At 37.0% G+C, this 27,045-nt stretch overlaps 1 protein-coding gene across 6 annotated transcripts in view; it reads right to left on the bottom strand.

Annotated features, from left to right (window-relative positions):
• The window catches only part of tdrd3 (tudor domain containing 3), an 89,877-nt gene that overhangs the window by 56,952 nt on the left and 5,880 nt on the right, over positions 1-27,045 (bottom strand). For 5 of the 6 annotated variants that reach the window (XR_505935.3, XR_505933.3, XR_505934.3 and 2 more), the window contains exons 2-3: positions 8,291-8,375; positions 6,611-6,676 (exon numbers count right to left, since the gene is read on the bottom strand). Coding sequence is in view for 1 of the 6 variants with exons in the window: in XM_003218643.4 (XP_003218691.1) it covers positions 6,611-6,676; positions 8,291-8,375 (151 nt within the window). In the remaining 5 variants the exon portion in view is untranslated. Of the gene's footprint in view, positions 1-6,610; positions 6,677-8,290; positions 8,376-18,963; positions 18,986-27,045 lie in introns of those variants that run through there. The other variant, XM_008106845.3, reaches the window with a different exon arrangement.

Consider the following 27,045-nt stretch of genomic DNA (forward strand, 5'->3'; position numbering starts at 1 on the left):
TGTATTGTCATGCTAGGGAAAACATTTTTATTATCAGCTTTGGGTAAAGTATTGTTCATCTGTGGATATAACGTGGCCAGTACTGCCTAGCTATGGATATTGCCCAGTTTTCGTAGAACATATCTGAATTAATCTTTGTGTAATTGGATAGGATCCAAGCAACTGAAAAACTATTCTGTATATGGAATGGTAGCACTATGTAACACAATTTGCAATACTTTCTGTTCCTGGTTTGAAAGTGATATTTCCTGTTTAATTGTGTGGTAGTTATTTTGAAAGTACTGTAGTTGTTATACTCCAGAAACTTCAGTTTTGTGGTTGAGTATATTATTATTTCCTTTAATCTAGGCACTTGGTTTGTAATTTTCCTTAATGAAAATATACCATTTTTAACCCTTTAAAGTGCGAACTGCAAAAAAGTTTTTGCAATATTATATTTTTTTCATATTTTGTGATAGAATCAATTAGGAAATGACATTTATAACCCAGGAACAAAAATCATGTTACGTAGTGTAATCTGGAATCTCTCTCAAACATCACTACTTCTTACCACGGCTCAAGGAAACTGTCTTTGAAACAGACAGCTTTCTAAGGCCCTTTGAAGAATGTACTCCAAAGAAGAAAGCAAAATCAAAGATTTTTTAAAAACAATCAAATTCTTGGGACAAAATATTTGTTTTAATCACGGTCTGGGTCGCACTGTCAAAGTGTTCATCTTAATCTTATATTCACAAATGTGCAAAATGCAAAATCAACCTGGAAATTAATAGCATACCTCCTCAGTTCAAAGTCTCCTTATGTAACTAAACACCCTTTTCCACTCCAAGGACTTACCCAGATATTGTCTGTTTCAACCAGTTTACTTCATAACCCAACAATTTTACTGGCGCAGCTCTAAAACTTTACTACACAAACATATGTGTCTCGTAGGAAAGACCAAGACTGTTCATCTTAATTTATTTGTTTATATAAACTAAAAGTGTCATGAAAAGTGTTAATTGAAGACAGTTCAAAATAATTTTAAATGTGTGTAAATGGTTCAAATTAAAAATTACATATCCTTTTTATCTTCAAATGAATCTGATTTGCACTTTCAAACGTTTTAACTCTATTCACAATAAGGTCTCCTGTTGTTCAACATATATATATATAACCTTTCATTTTAAACATGATGAAACACAGCCATCTTGTGGTTGAGGTTTGTAATTCATGCTTCTCAGCTCCATGTAAAACTGTATTTCTACTGTTTCCAGACCTTTATCCTATACAGCAGTAGTAGTCCCCAACCTTTGGTCTTACAGATGTTTCAGACTTCAACTCTCAAAACATTCCAGCCAGTTTACCAGCTATTAGCAATTGTGGGAACTGAAGCCCAAAACACTTGGAGGACCAAAGGTTGAGAAAGCTTATCATGAACACTTAGAGAAATATACTTATGGGGCAATTAAAGGTAAAGGTTTTCCCTGACGTTAAGTCCAGTCGTGACTGACTCTGGGGGTTGGTGCTCATCTCCATTTCTAAGCCGAAGAGCCGACGTTGTCCATAGATATCTCCAGGTCATGTGGCCAGCATGACTGCATGGAGCACCGTTACCTTCCCGCCAGAGCGGTATCTATTGATCTACTTGCATTTGCATGTTTTCAAACTGCTAGGTTGGCAGGAGCTGGGGCTAACAGCGGGTGCTCATTCCACTCCCAGGATTTGAACCTGGGACCTTTTGGTCTGCAAGTTCAGCAGCTCAGCGCTTTAACACACTGTGCCACCAGGGGCAATTACATTTATTCAAATTTTGATTATACATTTATTTATTTTTCAAACTTATATGCCGCCACTCCCCTAGGGCTCGGGGCGGCTTACAAGAACCGGCTAAAATCAACAATTTAAAAACATCTTTAAAACATCTTTAAAAAACATCTTAAAAACATCCTAAAAGCACCTTTTAAAACATCAATAACAGAACTCAAAAGCCTGCCGAAACAGGTGTGTCTTACATGCCCTGCGGAAGGCCGACAAGCCCTGCAAGGCACGAACTTCAGGTGGCAAGGTGTTCCAGAGAGATGGCACCACTGCTGAAAAGGCTCTACGTCTAGTTGCTGTTAGACGCAAGGTCTTAAAACTGGGGACTTCCAACAGGTCTTGGTCCTCAGAACGGAGGGATCTCTGGGGTTTGTAGGGAGTGAGGCGGTCCCTCAGGTACATCGGCCCTAGACCATGTAAGGCCTTAAAGGTAAGTACCATCACTTTGAAAGTGATCTGGTAACCAGTGCAGCTGCAGTAAGACTGGTGTTATGTGGCATCTCATCGGGACTCCCGATGAGATTTATAATATTCTCTGAGGATTACCTGAGAATGAATCCCACTGGAGCATTGCAGCACACCAAAACACCTGGGAGTTCTGAACCATGCTCTAACTTACAAGAAGCACTGCTTGATTATCAAGCAAAAAGTGGGTCCTAGAAATAATACCGCATGAAAGCTGACTGGCACAACCTGGGGATCTTAACCAGACACCGTGAAGACATCTGCCCTTGCTCTTTGCTACTCTGCTACTGAATACGCATGTCCAGTGTGGAATACATCTCGCCACATAAAACAGTGGATGTGCTCTTAATGAGACATGCCGCATTGTCCCGGGATGTCTACACCCTATGCTGTTGGAGAAATTATACTGTTGCACCACCTGTTATCTGTTGGGAAGTAGCAGCCAGTAAAGAAAGGTCCAAGGCATTGACATAGAATCATAGAATCAGAGTTGGAAGAGACCTAGTGGGCCATCCAGTCCAACCCCCTGCTAAGAAGCAGGAAAATCCCATTCAAAGCACCCCTGACAGATGGCCATCCAGCCTCTGCTTAAAAGCCTCCAAAGAAGGAGCCTTCACCATACTCCGTGGCAGAGAGTTCCACTGCCGAACAGCTCTCACATTGAGGAAGTTCTTCCTGATGTTCAGGTGGAATCTTCTTTACTGAAGTTTGAAGCCATTGTTCCGCGTCCTAGTCTCCAGGGCAGCAGAAAACAAGCTTGCTCCCTCCTCCCTATGACTTCCCCTCACATATTTATACATGTCTATCATGTCTCCTCTCAGCCTTCTCTTCTGCTGGCTAAACATGCCCAGCTCTTTAAGCCGCTCCTCATAGGGCTTGTTCTCCAGACCCTTGATCATTTTAGTTGCCCTCCCCTGGACACTTTCCAGCTTGTCAACATCTCCCTTCAATTGCAGTGCCCAGAACTGGACACAGTATTCCAGGTGTGGTCTGACCAAGACAGAATAGAGGGGTAGCATGACTTCCCTGGATCTAGACCCTATACTCCTATTGATGCAGGCCAAAATCCCTTTGGCTTTTTTAGCTGCCGCATCACCTTGTTGGCTCATGTTTAACTTGTTGTCCACGAGGACTCCAAGATCTTTTTCACACGTACTGCTGTCAAGCCAGGTGTCCCCCATTCTGTATCTTTGCATTCCATTTTTTTCTGCCAACGTGAAGTATCTTGAATTTGTCCCTGTTGAACTTCATTTTGTTAGTTTCAGCCCATCTCTCTAGTCTGTTAAGATCGTTTTGAATTCTACTCCTGTTTTCTGGAGTGTTAGCTATCCCTCCCAGTTTGGTGTCGTCTGCAAACTTGATGATTGTGCCTTCTAACCCTTCGTCTAAGTCGTTAATAAAGATGCTGAACAGAACCGGGCCCAGGACAGAACCCTGCGGTACTCCACTCGTGACTTCTTTCCAGAATGGAGAAGTGAGCATTGGTGAGCACCCTTTGGGTTCGTTCACTTAGCCAATTGCAGATCCACCTAATTTTAGTTTTGTCTAGCCCACATTTTACTAATTTGTTTGCCAGAAGATCGTGGGGGCCTTACTGAAATTCAGATATGCTACATCCACGGCATTCCCCACACCTACCCAGCTCGGAAATGTATTGAACGTCTCCGGCCCATCCTCTGTTCAGATATAAGCATACCAACACCTTAAATCAAAAAGTAGTTTTCTAAGATCTACAGAGATATTCACAAGAATACCTCAGCAAGCTAGAATCCAAAAGTGGCTGATACCGGATAAAAAAAACTCCCTCCTGGGCACACAGAAGACTGGGCGACTTGGTAGGCATTGAACAGACTGTGGTCTGATACCACGAGATGCAGAGCCAATTTTAAGAAACGGGACGGTGAAGTGGAGTCCACGACATGTGAGTGTGGAAAAGAACAAATCACAGACCACTTACTACAATGCAGTCTCTGCCCTGCCACATGCACAATGGACGAGTTTCTTACAGTGACACCAAGGAAATCGAAGTGGCCAGCTTCTAGTCAAAGGAAATTTAGCATAATGTCAAGTTTTTAACATTGTTTGTGGTTCTTTATGTATTAATACCTTATTTTATGTATTAGTTCCAGTAGCCCCCTGGCTCTGGAGCTCCCTCATGAGAGAAATTAGACTAGTCCCCACCTTTGCCACATTCTGGAAAGAGTCCCTTCGGGGAGATGGGAAGGGATACAAGAATAAAGAAATTAATCAACTCTACGAAAACATTTTCTGGTTTCAATATAGACAACTAAAAGAACACCTTAAGAAAGATAAAATAAATGGATTCCTGGACAAAGATACCTTCTCGGACAGAATACTGATATCAGAGAAAAAAGTAAATACCAAAATTTATTTAAAAAAAAAAAAAAGCTAGAGTGGAATAGAGAAACAGAACAGGCTAAAGAATGCATGACCAAATGGGCCGTGAACATTGGTAGACAGATTAAGACAGAATAGGAAGACATATGGAATAGAAAGCTAAAATTCATGTATGCGTATGACCTCAAGGAAAATTGGTTTAAAATGATGTAGTGGTGGTACGTTAAACTACAAAAATTAGGAAGATATTATAAAGGCGTACAGACAAAGTGTTGGAAATGTGAAAATCAAGAAGGCACATTCTATCATATGTGGTGGATGTGCAAAAAAGCAAAAGAATATTGGAAAGGAATACACAAAGCAATCCAAAAGATTATAAACTTAAAATACGAAATGCTACCAGAAATATATCTATTAGGAATAACAAAGAATAACTTAAGAGAAAAATCAAGAGGTACTATTAAGTTACTTAACAACTGCGGCGGGAATGGTGTATGCAAGAACTTGGAGGATGAAAGAACTACCAACAGTACAACAGTGGGAAGTCAAGATAATGCAGATGAGGAATATGGACATGTTAACAATGCTACTGACATGATATCAAGGATTGACAAGTGAGGAAACAGACTGGAGCCCACTGAGAGCTTACTTCGTTCAGGAAAAATAATTTAATAATAATTTAGAGAGAAAACATAAGATAAGAAATACCATTTGAAGTCCTGACAGAAGAAATGGAGAAGCAAATCTGGAATAAATTTGATGATAACAGGAAGAAAAGAATATAGATACAAGGAAGAAGATCCGAAGTTAAACTGTAGAACCCTTAGTAGGTTTTCCCTTTCCCTACCTTTTCCTTTCTACATGGTACGCTATTTTTTCTCTCTCTCTACCTTTTTCTTATTTTACCCCTTTTTCATAATCTCCTATGCTTCCCCCTTCTTCCCTATACATTCCCATACCCCTTAGATTCATTAAGATTTTATGTATAAAAAAAACTCAATTAATTTTTTTTAAAAAAAAGAAATAATAAAGTTGTTATCATCCTCATCATCATTAGTAAAGGTAAAGGTTTCCCCTGACGTTAAGTTCAGTCATTTCTGACTCTGGGGGTTGGTGCTCATCTCCATTTCTAAGCCGAAGAGCCGGCGTTGTCCGTAGACACCTCCAAGGTCATGTGGCCGGCATGACTACATGGAGCGCCGTTTCCTTCCCACCGGAGCGGTACCTATTGATCTACTCACATTGGCATGTTTTCGAACTGCTAGGTTGGCAGAAGCTGGAGCTAACAGTGGGCGCTCACGCCGCTCCCGGGGTTTGAACCTGGGACCTTTCAGTCTGCAAGTTCAGCAGCTCAGTGCTTTAACACACTTCACCATCAGGGCTCCTATTCTCGAGTATAAGCCGACCCAAATATAAGCCAACCAGGACCCTCACCCGAGTATAAGCCGAGGGGGGCTTTTTCAGTCTTAAAAAAGGGCTGAAAAACTAGGCTTATACTCGAGTATATACAGTAATTAAAATGTCTTCAACTACGAAGTGCTACATTATTTGGAAAAACCGTTTTGGTGTCATTTAAATAACTATATGATAAATCATCAGGTGGAAAATAGTAGCTGTTTATACCATATATAATAAATAATAATAAAACTTCATATACATAAAACATATATGCTTTATGTCTTTATGTATTTAGGATTTCGCTGATAAACTTACATCAGTAGTTGAGATAAAAATTACTTAAAACTAGCTTAAATAGGTCAATAGCATTGACCACTTTAAAGCCATACCGGCGCTGTGTGCCAGGATATGCCAAAAAAAACTAGATATCTGGCTTCAAATAACTGTCAGATTCTGTGGAGAAGAACATGGGTGGGGCTTTGGTGAACTAGGCTAGGAAAAAAAGACACAGAGAAAGACCAACCTACTTGTTGAGAATAGCTGAATAGCTCAAGAACACAATTGCAAGTATAGCAACAATAAATTTGGTTACCTTTTCCACCTTTCCACCATTGATGTCACTAGGGAGGAACTTCTTTCCAATAGCTCTTAAGTCTGTCTACATTTAAAATAAAAAATAATGTTAACTTTCCAAAAACAAAAGCAGGAGGAAAAAAAATATTGTTTATTATTAGAAACAATTAGGTAATATACTATTCCTTAGTAAAGCAGACAGGTAAGTTATCTCCTAACGGACAAAGCAATGTCTCTAGAAAGATGATTTTGAGGGACAGCAAAGAGCTTAACTCATTCACCAATTTACAAATCTAGGACAGATTTATTCAAGGCAAGAGAGCTCTAGCCACAGAGGCTGGAGAAAATACATTTATCCAGTACTATGTAACAATGATGTTCATTTTAATTTAAAAGTGTACAAATATCTCTTGAAACTATAGGGAAGATGATTATACAGTAGGCCCAAAATTTGGGCATAAAATTTATTTCCTGCAGTAATTCCAAAGAAAACATGTATGAATAGGCATATAGATGGTATCTAACCCCAAATAAGCCATCAAAAATATCTAACATTTTAATTCAAAGCTGCAGTTTTTAAGAAAAGGAGAGCTCCTTTCTCCGTAAGTGGTGGACATGTAAGAAAATGAATGGTTTTTTGCCGGAGATTTATCCATTAATCCAAACAAATTTAATGGGTATTATAGCTACAGAAAGGGATAATAAATATGATCTATTCCTCCAGTACATGATAACAACAGCAAGACAGTATGTGTTCCAACTTGCAAATGGACTGAAACACTAACAATGAAAGTTTGTACCATCTTACAAGTCCACCAAGTGTAGAAGAAAATACCCTTCTCTATTTTTCATTTCTAAATTTCTAGAAAAGAGTAAGTAAAGAAACAAATAAAATGATTACTAAAATGGTTAAGAAAAACCCAGAAATAGGTCTGTTAGGTTTATTTTGTGAAATAATTAGTAAAAACGTAGAAATGTGTCTATATAGTTTTGTTGCTGAAAGATTAATAATAGCAAAATCATGGAGGGGGAAGAGCTACTTATAAAGGACTGGAGAGGAAAATTATTACACTATATTCAAATTGCCAAGCTCTCTAATGATATTCGTGGAGAAAATAATGAAGATTTCATTAGAAAATAGAGGCTCGCTCCTTACTCTGCAATCGGCTGCAGGCCGTGTGAAGACCGAGTGCGTAAGCTCTAAGTCTGCACCCGTAGGCCTCGGAGCTTTGGGCCTACGGGTGCAGGCTTTGGGCCTAAACACCTGGGCCTCACAGGGCCTACAGCTGATCGATCCAAAACGCAGGCTTGGAGCTGATATCAGCTCCCGCCTGCCTTTCGTTTCGAGTCAGTTTTTGTTTTGTTGGGGGTCTTTCTGTTTTGTGCCATCCGAATGAACGATACGAAACAGAAACACAAATGAAACAAATGAGACAAATACCGTGCACATCTCTAGTAAACAGTATAGAAAGTACTGTAGTCAGGCTCCTAAACCAATAGTAATTTTATCTTTAAACCTAACATATAAACTTTGTAGTTTCTAAATTGGCTTAATTATTTCTAGTTTTTTTCCTAGTACATTTAATAGATACAGTACTACATTTTGTACTGTTGTCATTTAACTAATAAATGAATGGTCACAATGAATGGCAGGTGAAATTTAGAATAATAGTTTGAAAAGTTAATAAATGCTACCTACATTAAGTGCAATCAGGATAACGTCATTTATGTTGACTTTGTCAGATGAATTTGTGCAAGCTTCAATTCCTTCATCTGACAGGTACCTATTAAAAGAAAATATGTAGATTTAGTAAGCTATATAAAAACTTAATTAAAAAACAAGAACATGCAACATTATATGTATTATTACAAAAAAGTAACATAAAAGGGAGAAAAGATGTACAGTTATGCATCAAGCTATGGTTATACTAAGGCATTACAAATTCTGGCACATTAAACTATGTGAATAATATGTCTCTAAATTTATCAACAAGGACAGATGGAAAGGAAACAGGGAAAGAGAACTGTTGTCTTAATATAATCACTTTATGGGTTTAATAGAATATTATCTTATACTAATGTAAATCGATAACCTGACCAAATATGCCGTTTGAAAAATTGTATTTTATGTATGTTTAGCATATATCTACCAAGAGCCAAACAAAAGCCTAGAAAAGCTGCATTTGTTGTTTTGAAGATGGAAACAATATAATATTCCATAACAGATATATGTGACAATGCATACAATTCAGCATTTGCAACATCATTTTTCAGTTGTCACACCTTCACACACTTACTGAAAACCTCAACTTAAATTTAGGAAACTTTCCAGAGCTGCATTCAATGTGTCCTAGATGACGCATGCGGTTCTGTAGTTTATCATGTAGTTTACCAGCTGTTACGCATTCTGGGAATTGAAGGCCAAAATATTTAAGGACCAAAAGGTTGAGAACCACTGATGTAGAGATTACTTAAATATCTGTGGAATACTTGGTATTCTAACATCATCCTTTTTTAAAACTATATTTCTACTGAAATCCAAAAACACTGTCATGTAACCACAGGATAAGAAACAACTAACGGGAAAAAACCTGAAACACATCTCTGCTAGCATTACAGTGTTTTGGTTATTTTCATGTAAGCCTAGTTTGCTAAAACAAATTGTTGTTCCTTAAACATTATGATTATGTAATGTGTAGTACAGTTAAAAACCAATAAAATTAATAACGGTTTTTAAATTGTTTATTTCTCTCAAAAAATGTTGTAGGATACAAGAGCTCCTTCACTACATAGTATAGTTTCAGATTTCCTTTATCATTTACACATATCAATTTGTTTTTGTTTACTTGTTTTGCCCCCAAAATAACAAAATGCATGTATCTACCAATTTGGAATCTCCTTCTCATGTGTATAAATTGCTGGCTGACATTTCACACCTTCAAGGATGTATGGTAAATTACTTATGCATCTCTCTTTCTTTTACAAAATATGATGTGCATTTCTTTCTATACTGGGAAAAATCACTTTTCAACATACCAAGTATTTTTTAATACATCCTTCAGAGCAAGAAAGGATCTAGTCACAGAGACTCTGTTCCCAGAGTTGGTCATTTTAAGAACCACTATAGAACCTTTAGATTTCATATGAAATTGCAATGTCCCTTCTGACATCTCAGGCAACCAACCCAAGACATTTGGAATTATTCAATTAACCTGAAATATTTTCTAAGGCCATATTTGTAAGAAAAGGGGTATCACTAAGGTTTCAGCCCACTAATCTGAATTTTCTCCAACTTCAAGACCAAACAACAATTGTTCAAATTACTGTACAGGCAGTCCCTGAGTTACAAACATTCAACTAATAAACAACTCGTAGTAGAGAATAGGGGTGAAACAACAGGAAGTGAGAGAAATCTACCCCTGGGGAGGGAAATTCACTCCTGAAAGAGCTAACATGGGAGAACAGCAAAACAAACATCGCAGTGGCGTTAACCCTTCCCTATGCTATCCAAAGAACACTCTTCCCTCCCTCCCCCCCGCCCCATATGGCTGGAGTTACAATTGAAAAATGTACCAGTTCCAACTTACATACAAACACAACTTGAGGAAAAGCCTACATAATCTATCTTGTTTGTAGCTTGGGGACTGCCTGTATATGCTCATGTGTAAGTCTTCAGAAGGGGAACCTTACTTTGTTCTGGGAGAACCTTTAAAAAGCATTCTATTCTCTCTGTCGCAGTGCTGCTTCTGGCTTGTTTGAATGACTTGATGGAGAATAGCAGGATAATAGAAAATAAATAAATAAATTATGAATGATCTGTTGGGGGTGCTTTGAATGCGATTTCCTGCTTCTTGGTAGGGGGTTGGACTGGATGGCCCACAAGTCTCTTCCAACTCTATGATTCTATACGGGTCATATGAATATTCACATTTTTGAGTTTGACTCAAACGTGTGTATACAGTGTTCACTAACTACTTCCTTTGCGTAAATTTATCTCACTTCCTGTTGTCTCATCCCCGTTCTTAACTATGAGTAATTTTGTAAGCCGGATGTTTTTAACTTGGGGGACTGCCTGTATTAAAAGTGTGAAAATAGCATGGACAACAGGAACACTGTTTTCATACAGAAGGGTCAGATCAGAAATTTGCTTAGAGTAAGCACTTTCTCCTGCACTAAATTCACCCCTCCCACACACAAACCCCTCCTATTTCACTGTTAGCAATAAAGTAGAATATGCCAATGCAATTCAACACAAAGTATTGCTTAAGTGTAGTTTTTGCTATTTTGTTTCTGCATAAGCCACAATTTGCCTGTTGATCTAGGAGTAAAAGAACTGGCACAGAGGCAGATTAAACTTCTAATTGTATCTGGACCAAATATTGTATCATGTAGCAGAGTAAGGAAGAGAGCCAGCATGGTATAGTGGTTTAAATATTGGACTACAACTTTGTAGACCAGAGTTTGAATCCTTACTCAGTAATGGCAAACCACCCTCTCAGGCTCAGAAGAAGGCAAACTCTCGCTGAACAAATCCTGCCAATAAGTTCATTTTAGTTGGCAACACTTGGAGGCAGACAATAATAATGACAAAGGCAGCTCTGAAAATGCGATATCTGCTTTGCAATGATTTGTCTGCTATCCAATAGTGAGGTACAGTGGGTTTTTTTGTAAGTGTATTACCCTGAGAGCTTCACCATAAGGTGACCAAAAGAATGAATGAATGAAGCACACACACACCTCTGGATACAGAATAAAGTCAATGTTTTTCCAGGTTCATACATATATTTAACTGCAATTTATCAAGTATTAACAGGTTCGGTTTGAGGTGTGAGCAAACTCTTGGCCTTAATTCAATCAAAACGCTATGTGGATTAGTCTCCTTTCAGCTTCATGTCATGCTTCAATTCAATTCAAACAATGATGAAAGAGGGAGCAGGGAGGAACTGGTCATTTTGAAATCTAATGTGCACAAATAATATAACTTTCACTAGTGTGTAGACCTTGCAGCAAAATTCAAGGAAAAATATTTTATGAGTTTCTATAGCTGAAGAATAGCAGGATAAAAATAAATATAAAATAAATAAATTATGAAGGATGTCAGAAGACAAGTGAGAACTGTTTAAAAATATTTCTTACATTACATCTTTTCACACGTTAATTTAATTTTGTGAGAAAACCCAGCTAAGATTATAATTATAAATAAATAAAAATAAAATAAAACTTTGAACCAGTGCACAGAATCAATATGTTCAATATTTAGTAATGTAAATTGTCCTTGAACCAGCTTGCTATTCTTCATCAAGTTAATAAGCTTTTTAAAAATAAGGCAACTTATAAAAAATAAAGGACAGAAATTCAGTTAACTTTTTTTTCTTAATCTTAATTTGTCAAACTATGACTCTTGGTTTAATATTTCAATAAAATAAACTTAAATCGACTTACCATTATACATAATCACCTGTATTTATATTCAACAAGCACTTCTGCAGATTATTCCACAGTACCACTCAAAATAATTTTTAAATGGTTTGAAAGAGAAACTGGTAAGCTAAGTTAGAATATGATACAATGATTAAAAACCTGCAATATTCTAGCACTTTATATTCTAGTCAAATGTTAGACTAAAGAATTCTTGTGTAAAATAAAGACTAGAAAAGTCATAAATGCATAGCTAAGAATAACCACTGGGTGGAAGCATTGCTGCATATTAGATCCCGATTTTGTAAAAACAGGTTTTTAAAAGGAGGGACAATTGCAAAATGCTAGTCCTATTGCTAGTTTTATTCAATTTGTTCATAGCCATTGTATAGACTGCAGCTTGATTTTCCTAAAATAGAAAAGACTGTTGAATATTTTTTTTCTTATTTCACAAAGTCTACCACTTAAGCAGAGCAAAAAGGCATTAAGTTGAATGGGACATTTTCAAGTATTTTGTGTATCACAGAATCATAAACTTATCAGAAAAGGTAGCATAACACAATCCACTGTCTTACTGCATGATTCACAAATCACTCAAACCCAAAACCATACACTAACATTTCTATAAATTTCTCTTATTGAGTGCACACAAGTCATTTCTGACTGATGGTGGCCCTAGAACAGGGGTCCTCAAACTTTTTAAGCAGAAGGCTTCAGACTGTTGAGGGGCTGAATTATTATTTGAAAAAAAAAATACGAACAAATTCCTATGCACATGCCTTTTGAAGTGCAAAAAAACAAAAAAACAATGAAAGAAGAGTACAATATTTAAAAATAAAAACAATTTTAACCAACATAAGCCTATCAGTATTTCAATGGGAAGTGTGGGCCTGCTTCGGGCCAATGAGATAGTTAAGTTACATTACAATTCATATCCCATACCATAGAATGTATGCACTACATTGTATATTATAATACACTTTCTCTAAAAAACTGAAACTCCATGGCAATGCACAGATGTTGCATGGTCCATGCTATGTTATCCAGTGGTAGCTGATTAGGTGTAGCCCAACATGATCTGATAAATATATTTCAGAGAATATACAGAACTGACCTCCCCCATCCCCCAACATACATATCTACTTTGGAACCTATAGAAATTATTCTCTAACAGCATTCAGGTCCCAATCAATCTCAACTGGAAAGAATATTTCTACTGAGGTAATAAAGTGAAAAACATGAAGATACAAAATCATGTTTTTCTGAGCTAGCAGTCACAACCCCCAATTTTTGCAACTTTGCTTATTTTGGCAACATCCACCTTTCTTAGGTGTTTGCAGGAGTGGAAGGATAACTATGTACTTTATACAGTACTATCAGTGCACCTGATCCTTTAGTATAATTGTGGGAATTGTGTGTTCTCTCCTGATGTTATTGAATAGAACCTCTGAACACAGTTAATGGTGATGCCTGAGTAGTTACCATCCTTGTTTTATATTGCAAATAATGAACTGACGTTATATATCATAATGGCCTGGATAAAGGGAGCACACAACTTTCTTGTTCCAAAAGCTCTATTGGCTGCAGGGCTGTTTCTGGGCACAATTCAAGCTGCTGGTGCTGTGCTATAAAGATCTATGCGGTTTCAGTCCAGACTATTTGAAGGAGTGTATTTTCTTCAATAAACCCTTTAGAACTCAAGTCTTCTAGATGGGTTAGTCTCTTCATCCCACCACCTTCTCAGGAAACAAGGGAAAAGATATTGTTACTAGTCCCAGATTTTAGAATCGCCCCCTAGCAAAACTGGGGTGGCTCTGTCCTTATTCTCTATTAACCAGAAAATATGACTTAGATGAAGGGTTAGAAGGCACAATCATCAAGTTTGCAGACAACACCAAACTGGGGGGGGGGGGGGGGGTGCTAACACTCCAGAAGACAGGAGTAGAATTCAAAATGATCTTAACAGACTAGAGAGATGGGCTGAAACTAACAAAATGAAGTTCAACAGGGACAAATGCAAGATACTTCACTTTGGCAGAAAAAAATGGAATGCAAAGATACAGAATGGGGGACGCCTGGCTCGACAGCAGTACATGTGAAAAAGATCTTGGAGTCCTCGTGGACAACAAGTTAAACATGAGCCAACAATGTGATGCAGCTGCTAAAAAAGCCAAAGAGATTTTGGCTTGCATCAATAGGAGTATAGTGTCTAGATCCAGGGAAGTCATCCTACCCCTCTATTCTGCCTTAGTCAGACCACACCTGGAATAGTGTCCAATTCTGGGCACTGCACCTGAAGGGAGATGTTGACAAGCTGGAATGTGTCCAGAGGGGGGCAACTAAAATGATCAAAGGTCTGGAGAACAAGCCCTATGAGGAGCGGCTTAAAGAACTGGGCATGTTTAGCCTGCAGAAGAGAAGGCTGAGGAGACATGATGGCCATGTATAAATATGTGAGGGGAAGTTATAGGGAGGAGGGAGCAAGCTTGTTTTCTGCCGCCCTGGAGACTAGGACTGGGAGAATGGTGGGAATAAAATAATAAAATTGTAATGATAATAAATAAAGCACACACAATACACACAACTCTAGCAGACTCTGATCTAATAGCCTGAAGTTTAATAGAGTGGGAGAAACAGATAATAAACATCAAGTATTTAAGTCAAATACTCTATATGACCACATTCTGATCTAGTAGTTGGTTAGAATAAAAGTCTTCTTTCAGCAGCTCTTTTTTTTTCGTAATTACACAGAATAGTTTTGTTTCAAAGAAATCAATAGAAAAAGGTAGTAAACTAAGTAGGCTTTCAATGGGCACTTTTGTGGAAATTATACTAAAGGACACTAAAAATAATTCAGAAAGCACTTTGATAGAATCCAATTTTATAAGGCTCTGTTATACAAGAAACAAAGCAAAGCAAAGCAACAGTGGTGATCTGCTGGCAAATACAAACAAAGTTAGAAAGTTTTGTAGGTCTATACATAAGAGTTAACCTGAGCATTATGCTAGTTTAACATAAAATCTATATTTATCGGGGTTCATCATTACCATGGCTATCCCTTTGACAGCTCCCTAAGTCATTTTTCATAAGGCTTGATTTCCTGATCTTTGCTTAGCGCAATCATTGATCTCTTGACATTATCAAATTTGTCGATATATTTCTTGAAATGTGGTGTTCAGAAGTGATTGTGCTGTTGATATAGCCTGGAATATGTTGTTGTGTACGTTTCAACTGCATATTTGATCAATGTGCCTGGTAATAAATTGCTTTCCATTATAAAAAGCAGAAATTATTCAGAGAAAAAGTATGTTAACTATCCAAGCTGATAGGACAAAGCTCTTCTTCCTAACAATGCCTCCAAGTGCAGCAATTTATTTTCCCCATATACCTTTGATACAAATGGTATGGGATGGTCTTAAGGATGGGAGGACAACCTGCTTATGGTGACCCATGCCTGCTCCTGTTTGCAACACCTTGCCTTTTGATTCTCTTTCTTGTTCATTCCACAGCAGGGGTGGGTTAACCCCTCCAGATGTTTTGGGCTATATTTTTCTCAATATCCTACTACCAGTCACACTAATTGGGGCTTCAGTGGGATAAAAGGATTTCTGGAACCCAGCTCTACATCATGACAGTATTTAAACAAGAGTAGCACATAATGGAGGAAATGAGCTGTAAACATTTTGTTGAGTTTCTCAAAAACTCAAAGTCAGACCTTCAATAACCTTCTGGCCATTTTCATAAGATACTCTGAGGCTTTGGAAACTGTAAAAAAAAACAGAAAAGAAAAGAAGCAGCTACAAAATACAGGAAAGCTAAGGGGAAGAAATACAAGTGAGTAAAAAAGTCCTATTTTGATCAAACTTAAGGTGGGTTTTCCTTGTGACTTCAGGAAACACTGTCAACTCCAATTAATGCTTCTTTCACCAAGACTTTAATGCTACAAAATATAGTTTCAATTACACACCATCACCTTGATATCTCATTCACTGTTATGATGCTAAGATTTCAGGTGTCTTTGTAATCTTGGCTACAGAAAGCAAGTGGGTGTTTATCCAAAATTTAGACAACAAAAGGATTTCTGTGGCCCTTAATACCGCATAGAAAGTAAACCACTGCATATTAAAATTAACTTTAAACGTATATACCCTGAGAAGTGTTCAATAATACATTATGAGCTGTGGCATACTAAGTAATTCATTCAAAAGCAAAATGAAATTTAAAAATGGATTCTATCCAAGACGTACACTCTTAATTACTCTGAGGGTAGTTTAATAATAATAATAATAATAATAATAATAATAATAATAATAATAATAATAATAATAATAATAAACAACTTCATTTATATACTGCTCTGTCACCCCAAAGGACTCAGGGTGGTTTCAAATGTAGGTAAAGCATTCAATTACCAACACAGAACATACAACATAGCCATAATAAAAAACATAAACATATTACTATTAAAACAAAACATACACATTTAAAATTGGAAGCCAGTTCCAATACTGCTCCATTGAGTGAAATTGAACTACTAATGGTCAGAATTTCAAGGTGAGCCAAGAAAACTATGAGATGAAGTAACATAGGGCCAGGGAGTAGGTAAAGTGCAAACTGATGGCCAGGATAGGGCCTGGGTTACTCAATTTCAAGGCCTACTGAGCAGTTATAGGAGGACTAGGCTAGTACGCATTATCATAGGGCCGGGAAGTGGGTAAAGTGCAAAGCAGGGTCCAAACTGGTGGCCAGGGTAAGGTCTGAGGCTAATCATTTTCAAAGGTCCACTGGAACCACCAGGTTTTCAGATCCCTGTGGAAGGATAGTGATGGGGCCTGCCTTATCTCTCTGGGGAGGGCATTCCAAAAGAGGGGAGCCACCACCAGTTTTGTACGTTTCCTTTAATTAGCTCCAGTTAGAAACCTGGCTGCGAATCTTTGTACCAGTTGGAATTTCTGGGCCATCAAAGGGCAGCCAGGCTTCTACAATTACTACAATTTCTACAGAAAGTGAGCCCATTGAAAGCCAATGCTTAGGTTTCCCCTTGTACAAATTTCAAATTTAACACTTAAATGCCAGATATCTTGGAAATGGCTTACAGGACCCAAGAGAATGAGAGAAAATTGCCTCAAATGTCCAGACCGTTCAATGAATTGGAAACCCATCTTTTATTTCTTTCAGGACATCACTGTAAAGGGAACCATGATCTACTTAGCTATGCACCGGCAAGGTAAACAGATTTTTTTAAAAAAGTGGGCTAACTACTGAGTTCTTACTTATAAGGTAGTGTTAAAGGCAGCAAAAACAAAATTCAGTACTGCACCACCGCATCATACTTAGTAAAGATATACATTTTTTAAAAAGGCATTTTTGGCAGCTTCTACTACTACTACTTCATTTCAAAAACAAGGCAGTTGGTCAAAACAAATGGCTGCCAAAAAACCAATTCAAACTATCACAGCAACTGAACATAAAAACTATTTAATGATTCTTCACTCAAGTTTTCACATTGTCATGGTTAATATAGTTTATCACAATGTATATTTCATGAAATGTACACTTTGATCAATACTAATCCCAGTGTAAAAAAATAAATGTCTCAACAACATATCCTATGGACTTAATATTAAATGTCCCAAGGAAATTACATTTGTTTCACAGCAACCTGTCCATGCTTTTAACGTATTCAATACATTTCCAATACATTTTCAGCAAATCTGTCTTCAGATTCAGAAAACCAAAATATTAACTCCATATTCATGTTTGAAGACTATTAAATCCCAATAAGGTTATAGACTGCTAACAGTTTGTGCTAAACACAACATCATAAATGAAAAAAATTCATTAGGTGTTAGTAGCAGAGAGGATTATCTGACAAAGGATTACACAGATTCAGAACCATGTCAATTACTGAACTAGAAAATTAAATCTAGTGTTAATCAAGGTACTGAATATAAAAAGAAGAGTAATTTTGGGCCTCGGTTTGTGTACTACTCCTAACAACAAGCAAGGATTACCATCTATTCATGTTAATGTGAAAGCTCCTGAAGGAATGATGCATAAAACAGAAATATTAGAAACAAACTGTGAAATGCCTTATCAATTGTTCACATAATACTATAACTCCAAAGCCAAAGTTTTGGGTGATAGGGTTAAATGAACCTTTCTCAACCTTTTTACTGTTTTATTCTCAATCACAGTCTCTCAAGGAATGTTAGTGACCTCTCACATAAATTCTAAATTTCCTGGGGACCCTGGTTGAAAAACCCTAGATTAAATCAATATTTTAAAACATTGTTGGTGTTTTGGTCAGTTTGTTTGCAAATGGATGTGGTATTTAACTCTTGCTAGACCATTATAATTTTTAGTTTGATCTCACTTTGTTTAAAGATGTCCAATGGCATAGAATTCCACCTGTTTCAGTTGATATGTCCTCTGTAGTCTCTCATGAGAAAGATATTACATTGCCCCAGTTATTTTCGAAGTATTCAAAGTAAGATTGTTAAGATTTGGCTTCATCTAAGTCACAATTTTATTTTTGTGTAATAGTCACACAACCCTTTTTCTGAAAACAGGAAGAAAAAATGTTGTGGAAAGTGTTTTATTGGTTTTTATTATGATTTGCTTTATGGTAAGAATGCTTATATTGTTTATTTATTGTTCAATTTATTTCTTATCAAATGGCTGCCTTCATATTGAGTCCCCATGGGGAGATGGGGAGGGATATAAATAAAGTTTGTTTGTTTGATAAAAATGCAACTATTATGTAATAAAATATAGTATTTGCTATTGAGTGCTCATCGTTTTTACTTTTTCCACCCACCTGAATAGTCCTATCACACAATTTCCAATGTCCTCTCTTCACCCCTGCTCATACATTAGATGTTGTCAGAATTAGGTTCCCAACACTTCCCCCATCTATTTTTTCCACAGAGCCCTCCCCCTTAAGTGCCTTACCAAGCTTCGTTTTTTCCTAACCAGAATTGGTTCCCCATTCTTCAACTCTTTAATTTGAGGGATGTCATCCCATTCCAGCACACTCCATTCCAATAGCAAGAACTGGAAAGAGGAATAATGCTGAGCAATGGCGAAGTTTTGATCAATAATGTTCTGACAACTGCTTCCTAAAACAGAGAAATATATGAAAATATTCTGACTGGTCACACCAGCCCAGCCAGTGTTTGACACTTCAATACAAGATAAAATGCAACGTATTCCAGTTCTAGTGCAAACACATTTTAACACTAGGTACAATCAAGAACAATTGTGTTTTGGCATAGAGAAATGAGGCTTATTTTCAAAATCACTGTGAAGGAAATAAAATGTATGCCAGGGAACAAGAGTAATAGTAAGCAAGAGCAGTACTTTAAACACAACCACATAAGTAGTTGTTAAATCAAATTAATGAAAGACGGCTTTAGAGTTTTAGAAGAAGTGCCACCAACCACTACTTTGTATTATCTAAAGAGGAACACACATGTGGAAACACACACCCTTTCAGATTTATCACACCGTTCAGCAGCAGTGTCAAATGTCTATTTGGATTTGTAAAAGCTAAGCAATTACTTTAACACAATGTAAAGAGTAAGCAAAAAAAATATGCATTCAGTACTGAACATCAGAGAAATAATTATCAAAGGCACTGAAGGATATCAAACTCAGTTCCTTGTATCAAGATAATATAGCAAGCATGGCAGTCTTCATCTTATCACCAAAAACTGTTTCAATAAATCCATCACTCTTCACAAAAAATTATTAATTGAAAACAGCATGCCACGCTAAGGTGCTCACAAATAAAAAATCATCTAGTTTATACAAACTATTAAGTTAGGACACATATCATATATAGTACCTACAGAAATGAGTCACAGTGACAGGCAAAATTTCCTTTCTTGATCCAAATATGTTACATTTCATTTCCTTCACAGTGATTCTGAAAATAAGCCTAATTTCTCTATGTCAAAATACTACTGTACTTAATTCTACCTAGTGTTAAGATAGTGCCCAGAACAAAATTAAAATTGGTGTTACGGGAAAAAAAGGAAACAGCAAAAAAGTAAGACTTTCTGTTGTTGTATGCCTGCAAGTCATTTCTAATATATGGTTGGTGACCCTAAGGTGAACCTACCACAAGGTAGTTTGCCCTTGTCCACCCCCAAGGTTAAGAGTGTGTAACTTGTCTAATGTCACCCAGACCAAGAGTTAAACCATTACTGGCTCTAATACCTTAACTGCACTAATAAATGTAATTGAGAAAGTAAATATTGAAGTTTAGCCATTAAGAAAGTAAACATGAAAGTTTAGTGACACTACAGATCTTGTGATTTTAACATTCAACTAGGGTGATTTCCCCTGCCCTCATCAGCCCGTTTTTCTAGAGATGTAGTTTTTATTTTACAAGGTCTTAAGCCTTCTCTGCCAGAGTACTCATGTCTCACCAAACCACAAATCCCAGGATGATATAGTGTTGAGCAATCAAAGCAGTGTCAAACTATATTAATTCTACAGTATAAATGCACAGAAAGTATTCAGACATATTGTATAGGGCTGTGGAACTTTCTCCCCAATGACAGCAGAACAACCCTCTTGCTCTTAAGCTTCAGGAAGAATTTTAAGACCTGGCTATTTAAACAAGCCTTTGGAGATTGATATGACCCTTAAGTATTACGGAAGAATGGCGAAGCAATTGGTTCAATGTTTACAAAGCTCGGTGCTAGACTTTTGATACTTTTGATATGTTTTAATTGTTTGAAATACTATTTTAATTGATATGAATATTTTTTTACAGTTTTATAATATTGTGTTCTACTGATATTGTTTTTGTCTGAATTTGGGCATTGAATTATTGCCATAGTTTGTAAGTTGCTCTGAGTCCCCCTTCGGGGGTGAGAAGAGCAAGATGTTTGCTGTTGTTTATTTGTTCAGTCACTTCCAACTCTTAGAGCATACCTGTAGCAGATCCATGCAGTGAAGAAACTTGTCACAGATGGTGCAAAAGTCTAATGGGGCCACTGTGGATAGATGGTTCTTTTCTATTTATAAACTCTTTATCCTGATCTAAATGAAAAGCCATTAGTTTTAAATAAACAAGTAGACAGTTTCGATGTCTACTCACATTCTGCACTCACATTCAGCTTGTTTGAAAACAATCTTCAACCAGGAAAATCTATTACTGTGATCAATGCATCGGAAACCACAGAACTAGATAATTAAAACTGGATTACATGGAGTTGCCTTTTAAAATTTAAAATTTTCAAATACTGAAGATATTAACATTTCAACTGGTACAGCCATCAAATAACTTATTAACACTGTTTTAAAAGTTACCTGGGCTGCACATCTGCTTTCATGCCCAATTTACGATGCTGGTGCTACTTTCAATTGCTCAGGATCTAAATACCTGAAGGAGGCTCTCTTCCTTTCCTATCCATGAATTGAAATTCTCATAGAAAGCTTTTTTTCAGACTTCTCTATCAGTGGAACTTCAATGTGTAGAATTTAAGACGAGGCTTTTCTTTTCAGTGGCACTCGCTGTATTGAACACCCAACCTCAGAGAAATTTGACTGAAGTTGTAACCATCAGGGCAAAATGTTCTTACCCACTTTACCCCATTATCTTGGGTTTCCCTAAAATTTTATGCTTTTGATTATGTTTAGTGTTTTATGTGTGAAGGTTTTCCAAGATCACTACCAAAGGACACAGTTTTCTGAAGAAGTATAACTGTAAATAGACTTTGATGTGATAGATAGCGAGCTGCCTCTTAGCAGAGTCTGGACTCATTGTAAGAGACATACCAGCAGGATAATGCATGAAATACTGGATCCTTTGCCTTCTTAGAAGAAATCAAATCTAAATTTAAAGTACAAACTAGAATTTTACTTAAAAAAACCCCTCTCTCTGGATTTGAAAGAGGGCAAATGTCTATACTGAATTGACTGTATCATGTATGAAACTCCATCCAAGGCTCATTTACCAGTACTTAAAGCAGTGGTTCTCAACCAGGTGATTTAGCCTACAACTCCCAGAAACCCCAGCCACTTTACCAGCTGTTAGGATTTCTGGGAGTTGAAGACCAAAACATCTGGGGACCCACAGGTTGAGAACCACTGACTTAGAGGGTGACAGGTAGAGGTCATGTTCACATCTACCTTGAGGCATAACATTTGCATTCATCAGTTAAAGCCAGTGGTTCCCAATCTTTGGGCCTCCAGGTGTTTTGGACTTCAGCTCCCACACTTCGTACCAGCTGGTAAACTGGCTGAGATTTCTGGGAGTTGAAGCCCAAAACACCTGGAGGCCTAAAGGTTGAGAACCACTGGTTTAAACACATGGGACCTTTAAAAAACATATAATAACTTTGTTGTGTTTTTCCTCACCCAGAGATGCCTTCTTCACTCCAGGTGACACCTGAAAGCTAGGAAGGTTGAGGAAATTCCTGTATGTTTTAGTCTGTAATCACTTAAATTTAGCCGAGTGTCCCTCCAACTTCCTTAGATTGGGCAGGAGTAAGATTTTTAGCACCTCTCTTTTTTCCTTTGAGAAATAGCTTAAATTGTTCTGTTGGGTACTGCTGCTATCTTTTTCTGTCTTATTAATAAATTGTTTTTGCTTCAAAATCAGCTTTTCCATGACCTATTTGTTTCTTCCTTTGCAGCAACTCTAGTCAGTTACTCGTTTTAAAAACCTTAGCCTGTAAAATCCTGAAAACAGTAAGTGCCTGGGAGAGTCCCCCCTCCCCCACAAAACAGTAAACTCACCACAGTACTCTTATCAGAACTTTCACCTCAAATACTTGGAACCACTATTCTTTAATTCAGACTTCTACCTTGTTTGTTTTACATTTTAGCTCATTTCTAGCCCATAACTGATTTCCCACAATTCAGAACCTCTACACAGACAGACAACCTTGCAATTATGAAAATGTGCCATCATGAAAATGAAAACTGTGCTGCGACTGCTGATTTGCCAGCATGAAAATGGAAAACAGGGAGCATTTGAACTTTAAAAGTATCATTTCTCATGCATGTCATTTACAAGCTCCTGCATGTCATTTACAACCATTCACACCCAGTAACACAAATCCATTTGTGAATCAGGTGTATTGGTAGTACAGTACATGCTTCTTTTTAAAAGAAAAATTGTTCCTTCAAAGTGAATCTGTCCCTCTTTGCAATGTTATGCCACTGAATTTTCAAGATGCTGTTTACTTTTTCTGACACTATGAAATCAAATAGCAACATAGGACTTTATTAGAGCTGTATGCAGTGCAATAGATTGTATGTTGCCCACATCTTCTGTACAGCTTCCCTAGAACATAAAAGTACAGACAAGGACATTATCTGCATATTCATGGTGTTACACACCAAATTTTGAGACATTGTCTGGTGGTTCAATGGAGATGCTGAGCAACAGATGACACAAGACAGAACACTGCAGGATAATTTACAGCAATGTGCTGTTTGTTTGTTTATTATACATTCTCTCAGCACCACAATTTAAACTTTTCTTGTAGTGGCACTACTGTAAAATAGGATTCAAAAGACATATCATAGACTACTGAACCAGAAGGATATCACAATTAGTGATACAGAAAGTTATAAAAGAAGTCCTTACAAACTGTCTAACTAACACAGCATTCAAGTCCATTTCAGTACCAATCACATAACTGGAACAATGTCGAGTTAACTGACCACTATGTGTCTGAACATTATGCTCAACAAGAGTTTATCAAAGACATTACTGTATGATCAAAAGAGAACATTCATCCCATGAGTTCCAACAAGGAAATTATATTGGTGCTGTGTCAGTTAATGCATTTGAATCTGTGCCCATTTGAATTGGTTCTAACAGAACCAATGTCCCAAATAATACTTATTGCATTTCCTACAAATTAAATGTTAAATCTAAATAAAAAGAAATAACATTGTACAAATTATTTTGCAGCTATGAACTCATAAATAAAACCAGTCTTTCAAAACACAACACACACCTTTATCACATTTCTTAAGTTAGCCTACACCTTACTTTCTAAACCTCCATGCCAAATCCTCTCTCAAAATGCCTGAAAAACACTACAGATAAATAAGATCACCCAAAAAGGGGGAAAAGATTTCATCTGGCTCAGTTCCCACTCAGCTATAAAATCCCAACAGTGTCACAAGAAAAACTGCAATCAGCAATGCACTTGCTCCTCTTCTGAAGCTTAACACCATATTCTCAAACTCTGTACAATATTGGGGCATTTTATGGTAGAATGCCGTGTTTTGATATATCATGAGTTAATATGTGATGTAATATTGGACAGCACAGAATCTTGAATTCTTTGTAGCCTGTCTACTTTGTTTGGCAATGTGGAATATTAAGGATTGCAGTTTGGAAAATCCATACACATCAGATAACTAGAACATAAACCTGTGTTTCCTGAACCGAGCTCTAAGGCTTCAGGTTAGGCTGCAATATATACTAATGTATAAGTCAACCTCCTGTAGAAATTGAGGACAGGTTCTGGGGCCAAAATTATGGATCTTGATATGATCTGTGTATAGGTCGATGGTCATTCCACTGAGAGGAGAAAGAATCAGAAGCGCTTGCTCCAGGCCACTGCTGCCATTTTCCCACCTAGGCATACAAAAAGGGCAAAGAGAATAGAGGGTTGGTGTTTCTTTTAGTTTCTTCCAAGTTTCCAAGATGGACTAAGCCTTTGCCTTTCGCCACTCTCCTCAGAAAAAGTAGTGGTTCCTTTTTGGAGAAGAATTAAGGTGCAGTACTCATACTGATAAATAGGTAAGTCGATCCAGGTTTTTGGATTTATTTTGACTCAAATTTTCAGACTAATACATGAATATATCGGGTACCTATCAAATAGTCTGGGTAATGCCACTAAAAAGCCAAACAATTTCTTAACTCAGTCTATGTCACAGCTTCTTAAACTATGGATTAGGACTCTAAATAGGGTCACCTAAATATATGTTGTTGTTGCCTCTCTTTCTCTCCCATGCACACATGTCTCTCTGCTTTCCATTTTCTCTCTCCTCAGTGCCTCTCTGCTTTCCCTTCTCTCTTGTGCACCTGTCTCTCTACCTTCCTTCCTTCCTTTCTTTCTTTCTTTCACATGGGCACATATCTCTTTGCCTTTCTTTCTCTCTTACACACACACACACCTGTCTTACTCCTCTTCCCCAGCTCTCTGTCCTTTGTAAACGTTTCTCAGATAAAAAGGGGTTGAGTAAAAAAAAGCTTAAGAAGCTCTGATCTATGTAACAATGCAGACTGGTTTGGTAAATATAAATTATTTAGATTGCTCTGGTAGTCTAATAGTCTTACATCACTCCACTACTGAGACAGGATGTCGAGAGATAGAAGTAACCTTATTTCTGGCTTTCATTTATCATCTTATTGTATTGAGATATGAGTGTAGCCATATCTGGAAGAGTTTGTCTAGTCCAGTGTTCCTCTAACTCTGCTCCTCCAGATGTTTTAGACTTCAGCTCCCACAATTTGTAACAGTTGGTAAGCTGGCTGAAATTTCTGGCAGCTGAAGTGCAAAACGCCTGGAGGAGCACAGTTGGAGAAACACTGATCTAGTTTCCCAGATCTGAGGTCAAAAGATTCAATGGAAGCTGTAGTGCTGAGTAGCTAAAAGAAAAGGTGGAAGAGATCTAAGATGAGCAAGGTAGGGATGAAATGAGCTCTCCTTTCCAATGGACAAAGTATAAAATTGCCTTGAATCTCATTTATAAACTCCACTGACAAAAGACTCAACATTAACCTAGAGAAATACATTTTAAAACGTTGGCAAGGGCATTGCTGTTGTTGGTTTTTATGCTGGTTCTTAATGGAATTTACAAATTAAAACTGACCATCTTACATAAATATATGCTTAAAAGCCATTACAAGAAAGAAATTACACTCTGACCAGTTCTTATTTAAAAATCATAATCAAATAAATAATTCATGTATAATAAATTACAAACAATTCATGGGAACCATCATTATAAAGGGTAAATTTGTAATTACCAAATTTAAGAGAAATGTAATATGGAGTAAGAATGAATCACATTCACATATTACAATGTAGAAAATATCCAACTTAATTTGAACATTTTGAGTAGCAATTACTACTGCACTACTTATACATATATCAATCATGAACTTACTGTTGATAAACTATTTGAACATTGCCAGTAATTTCCCAAAAGTAACTAGCAAACAGATGTTTTTTCCGGCTTATCTGCCTGATGTGGAGGGCTGGTCTAGTTGCATCATATTAAGAATCTAACTCAATAACCATGGTATCTGAACAAAAGTTTCCATACAGCACTTTTCAATCCCACTTGTGTGGAACACAATGCTGCCTTAGGAGTACTAGTTGTGGTCAAAATTTTATAGCAAAAAAATACCATCAGCACAAGCACATTTAACAAATCCCTAACTTTCTTACAGCTCCCTATAGTGGGTATTAGTTCATCATCTTACATATTTTCAATGGCTAATTGAATATCCAGTACTCGTTATAGGTGAGCAAGACCTGTCTTTCACGTGCTATAAAACCCTTTTTTAACTTGATGTGAGACATGGCCACAAAGGATCTACTGTTACAAACATCAGATGCCTAGATCACCTGGCAAAGTTCCTGCAAGTTAGGCAGGAGCTCTGGGAGCTTATTGTTAGACCTTAATCATGGAGCAATATTCAATTTGTATACTAGAGTACAAAATATTATATATGCAACATTGGATTGTATGTCAATCCATATTTTACTTTCTCTTCACAGAGTGATCATAGTTTGAAGACCATACACCCAATTTTGTCCACGGGTCATTCAAACTACCATTTAAATATATATATCCTAATATATATATATATTAAATATATATATATCCTGGCCAATTGCCAAGAGATGTGGCACTATATTTATTAGCTAAATGGTAATTAAATAGTATGACAGCCTAGAGCCACATTTATTTCAGTGTTTTTGAATCTTTAGCTATTAAACTACTTTATATACGCATGCATAAGTGAACCTTAAGTATAAATTG

The sequence above is a fragment of the Anolis carolinensis genome, chromosome 3 (genome assembly GCF_035594765.1).
Source record: "Anolis carolinensis isolate JA03-04 chromosome 3, rAnoCar3.1.pri, whole genome shotgun sequence".
Taxonomy (NCBI): Eukaryota; Metazoa; Chordata; class Lepidosauria; order Squamata; family Dactyloidae; genus Anolis; species Anolis carolinensis.